The 4,662-nt window shown below is 37.8% G+C and overlaps 1 protein-coding gene across 12 annotated transcripts in view; it reads right to left on the bottom strand.

Annotated features, from left to right (window-relative positions):
- LOC122721271 (protein PELOTA 1-like) overlaps nt 1-4,258 on the bottom strand; it is an 83,678-nt gene extending 79,420 nt beyond the window's left edge. For 2 of the 12 annotated variants that reach the window (XR_006351892.1, XR_006351891.1), the window contains exons 1-7: nt 2,966-3,114; nt 2,699-2,774; nt 2,466-2,498; nt 2,269-2,337; nt 2,036-2,132; nt 973-1,229; nt 718-797 (exon numbers count right to left, since the gene is read on the bottom strand). Coding sequence is in view for 7 of the 12 variants with exons in the window: in XM_043959521.1 (XP_043815456.1) it covers nt 659-787; nt 973-1,229; nt 2,036-2,132; nt 2,269-2,337; nt 2,466-2,498; nt 2,699-2,774; nt 2,966-3,006 (702 nt within the window). In the remaining 5 variants the exon portion in view is untranslated. Of the gene's footprint in view, nt 1-653; nt 798-972; nt 1,230-2,035; nt 2,168-2,268; nt 2,338-2,465; nt 2,499-2,698; nt 2,775-2,960; nt 3,125-3,144 lie in introns of those variants that run through there. The other 10 variants (XM_043959521.1, XR_006351894.1, XR_006351893.1 and 7 more) reach the window with 10 other exon arrangements.
- Nucleotides 4,259-4,662: the final 404 nt, after the last annotated feature.

The raw sequence follows: 4,662 nt of genomic DNA, 5'->3' as shown, positions 1-4,662 counted from the left end.
TCACTAAGATATTCTACTGTAAACCCAAATTTTTGCAAAAGAATGCAAATTAACCACATTAGTTGAACTATTGACTAATAATATTGAAACAAAGGAAATAAGATTTTCTTTTCCCTTTTCCCATTATAAACCCCATAAACCAAGTCAAACATCTAAAAAGAGCTGGATGCAACTCAAGATTGTGTACAAGACCAAAACAATAACATGGCCAGTACAGAAAAACGTTGAAACCTTCCCCTCCACCGGACAATTCAGGGAAGCTTGTAATCATTAAACAACAATTCCATAGGTAATCTAACAGCCATACTTGGTTCCTAATTCCTTGCTCATTCTTCAAAAGAGTCGTTAGTTTATTATGCAACTTTGAATCAAATTTTATAATCTCACATGAAAGGCCTTAGCTCAACAAAAACCAGTTGTTACCGTAATTTCTTTTACATTGTTTGGTGCAATAGGCAAACCACAAGTAGAAGCAGTAAAACAATAGCTCAATATCACTCAGAAGTTGAATTGTGAACAGAACAGAGAACGACGTTTACCACAAGAATGTTGATCAAGAGTTAATATGCTGTGCATAACAGTTGTAAGAATATATGCTAATAATAGAAAGAACCATTAGATAGAAAGAGAACACGCATCAATTTCTAACAAAAGTCACCTTGAAGCTGACACCTCTCAGTATATCCTTATCCCCAAATGACTTGTAGACATTTTTACCTTCAATTAGAACATCAGAATCATCCTCTGGTTCCAATACCGTCCCTAATTGCTTTGATTTATAAGAATCCTGGTCACACCTAAAAGAAAAGAAAAACATAGTAAGAAACAGACGCAAATTAAGTTAACGATAGAGCAAAAGGAGATAAAAGAAGAAAAGCGCTGAACAACAAACGATCAAACAAGACACCGCAAAAACTAAAAACAATCTAAACTACAGAAACTAGACAAATACACTTAGCGTAAGGGAATTACATTGAATTTGGTTGCTCGATATTCATCGCTGCCTATGTTTCGCAGAGGTGCCATACAAGCGCAGAGAACCTTTCTCTGATTATAGCAGAACGAAGAGGTTGTGTCCGTACTCCAAATAGAGAATCTAGCAGACCCAGTAGAGCCATGCGGTGCAGTAGCAGGAAATAACATTGAACCAGTCAAAGAAACCATACTTGCAGAAGCAATTGAGATTCTGGATGATGATATTACTGATTCTGAAGCACACCCAGATCGATCTTCAGGCCAAAAATTACAAAAACACAAACAATATCTAAAATGAGGTGGAATACAGGTTATGAATGATGGAGAATGCAATTTGAAGCAAACCCAGAAGAATTTATGGGCAAGATTTCACAAAGTAATTGAATTTCACCATTAAAGTGAGAAACTTAAAGGTAAATCAAACTTTGCCATCGAAATCCCAGATGAAATGTCCTCGATACACTTGCAAAAAGCCGGCCAAGAACCAAGAAGGCAGACCGATGTGAATGAATACGATATTAGAAATAAAGGGAAAAGAAAAAACAAATATAGAAAAGGACCACGTTTTTGTCCTGCTTTCGTAAAGAAACGTATTGGGAGTGTTGCAGTCTTTTAATCATGTTCATAACATTTGGGGCATCAAGAACCTCCCTCAAGCTATGCCTGTGTAACAAAGGTTAATGTTCACTAAATTTAGGAAGGACAAAACAAGTTCTGTTGTGTTCTAGCTGCTGTGACCTAATATAGTAGTAGGATAATCCTCCTTCCAGTTACAAACAGCTAAACCGTCTCCACTCCAAATGACGAAAAGATGAAAATGGATGAAGATAATTTTTTTAAAAGAAAAAAGGGAGAACAGGAAAAAGAAAAGAACTTCAGGGCGCATAACCAAGTTAACAAGAAAATCCAGTACCATATAAACATAAAGTATATATGCTCAAGAAATTTATCCCAAAACATCATATTCCAGTATGCCATTATGCTTGATACCTCTACCCTGCAAAGTTTCATTCATTGTTTTAACCACTATTAACACTGGAAGCAAAGATAACAAACATACTTATATCCTGAGCTTGCACTATGCGTGACTTGTTCTCAATAATGGGTCTCAGCTGTCTCCTCTCTGCCTCTAACAATAAGTGACGATGAAACTGATCCTGAAGAATAAAACACTCGACTATTGTATATATTGCTGCAGAAAAAAAATCATTTCACAAGAGATCAAAGCCATATTAGCAAGTAGGAAGTTGAATGAAAACAGGGGGGGAGGAGAATGGCATATTTATTGCAAACCTTAGTGAAACCAGGGCTTGCAATCACCGCACAACGAATGACACTGAAATCAATATGCTTTAGGAAAGCCTACACATGGATAAAATCTATCAGAACTGGTGAAGAAGTGCTTCAGGTATTTAATTTGCCTGAAACATATTGTGAATTCAGAAGCAGGGTAGAGGCATACTAACATAAAATACAAATCAAATGCTCACCTGTAAAACATGCTCAAAGAACTTATTCAATGCCTGCAGCAAGGAGAACAAGAAATGTAAAACATAGAGTTTTAAAGCACTTCTGATAAATTCATGAATCCTTAGAATCCATGCAAAAGGAGGCAGAACCATAGAAGCCACATCAGTAATAACAACTCCAGTACATTGACAAGCCAATAGCAACTCAAATATAAATGACTTGGATTCACTGTGTTGGAAGAAAAGAAGCATACCGACTCATAACCAGCAATGGCAGGGCCATGCTTTCGAGGAATTGAAGTCTCTATCCTTGATCGAGTAGCTGTCACGCTGTAGTGTATTAGTCACAGCACCATAAGGCACCAGGATAACAGTTTACAACATGACAATAAAAAAAATATTCGAGAAAATAAGATATGAAGTAGAGTGGAAGTCATTCCTTATAGGCTTTGTTGCTTCATGTTTATGTGATTATTTATTTTTAAACAACTGAACCAAAAAAAATCAAAGAATTACCTTACCTTTTACCGACAAGTAAGATGTGTGCAAGTCCTTCTTGCATTAAAACCACAGCAAGATCAGCACTTGCACCGGGATCTGAAATTGTAGGGAGAGAAACATCAGTTACAAAGTAATTAAATTAGTCTATGCATATTTAACTTCATCAATTAGACTACTTGAGCAATTCAAAGCACCAAACCTATAAAACCCTGAAGGACCAACTTCAGTAGGCGGAACACAAACAGCTAGCATCAGCAACAAAGGAATAACTGCCAGGCAGGTATTGCTCAAGAGTGCAAAAACTAAGTTAAGGGACAACACCCAGCCTAAAGAAACTAAGTTTTAGGCCATCAAGGTCCAACAGGTTAGGAATTCTAGATGTAGCATGCATTTCCATGCACCGTACAGTAATGTCCTTTTAGTGAGACACTGATTATGAAGAGAAGAGCTAATTTTCCAGATTCTCCTCTAGGCAATATTTATTGCCAGTAGCTTTAACATCTCTAGTAAACCAGAGCATTTTATAGGAGAACAACCACACTTAGTTTCATTAGTTAGGATCCTCAATTGCTCAGTTGCATTATGGCATTATAATTGCTCACTAGTAAACTATGATGTGTGAGTGAGCACCGACAGGGCTTAACTTTTCTATAAGAATAGTCAATTGCATGATGCATTTGACACTTCAATGAAGTCAAGGTGGACATAATGCTATTAAATGAGTGATTCTTACTATTCCAACTCAAAAAAAAGGAAAATTGCAACAAAGAGCACCATGTGCACCAATAGTAATTTGTTAATAGCCGGTATCAACGCCTAACTACAAGCAGCTTGAGCATAACAGATGTAAACCACATGGTTGGGATTCTAAAAAATCAACAGTGTGGAACTTCTAAAGAAATTATTCCCACATGGATATGCATTCAAGTAACAGAAATAGCTAGCCACAGTAAACTCGGAAGAGTCGAGTAAGATTGTTTTGAGATTAGGAATTGTAAGAGCAGCATTCAATGTGACGAACACAATTACAGGTTTAAAAGAGGTAACGACACCGAGAGAGAAGATATAAAAATAAAGGATCGAAAGGTGAATTGAGTTAGGAGAAAGCACGAAGGCAATATCTCCTTTTCTGAGGCCAAAATGGTGGTGAAGCGAGAAGGCCAATTTTTTGTGCGAAGGACGAAGTCGGTGACCTGCCATCCAGCTCGTGTAAACCGCATGACTTTGGGCCACCATGCATCTGAAATTTCGATGAGCCAAAACCACTCCATTAACTCGACTAGTAGTCCGTGAGGATAAAGAATTGTCCCAGGGTCCAATTAGTAAACCTTCACTCCTTCCATTTCTCCACAGTGAGCTAGACTCATCATCAGCGATTCAAACTCGGGAGAGTCGAGTACGATTGTTTTGAGATTAGAAATTGTATGAGCAGCATTCGACGTGACGAACACAAGTACAGGTTTCGACAGCTGACTTTGGTGGAGAATCTCAAGTTTAAAGATAATTGATTTTTTATGAGGTAACGACACCGAGAGAGAAGATATAGAAATAAAGGACCGAAAGGTGAATAGAGCTAGGAGAAAGCACGAAGGCAATATCTCCTTTTCTGAGGCCAAAATGGTGGTGAAGCGAGAAGGCCAACTTTTTGTGCGAAGGACGAAGTGGGAAAAATAAATTCGGCAGCGAGCGACGGCGTCGATGAGAGCGTTTTAGGTTT

The sequence above is a fragment of the Manihot esculenta genome, chromosome 9, assembly GCF_001659605.2.
Source record: "Manihot esculenta cultivar AM560-2 chromosome 9, M.esculenta_v8, whole genome shotgun sequence".
NCBI classification, from domain to species: domain Eukaryota; kingdom Viridiplantae; phylum Streptophyta; class Magnoliopsida; order Malpighiales; family Euphorbiaceae; genus Manihot; species Manihot esculenta.
Note: the sequence above shows the minus strand (reverse complement) of the source record. Positions and strands in the feature narration are given on the sequence as shown.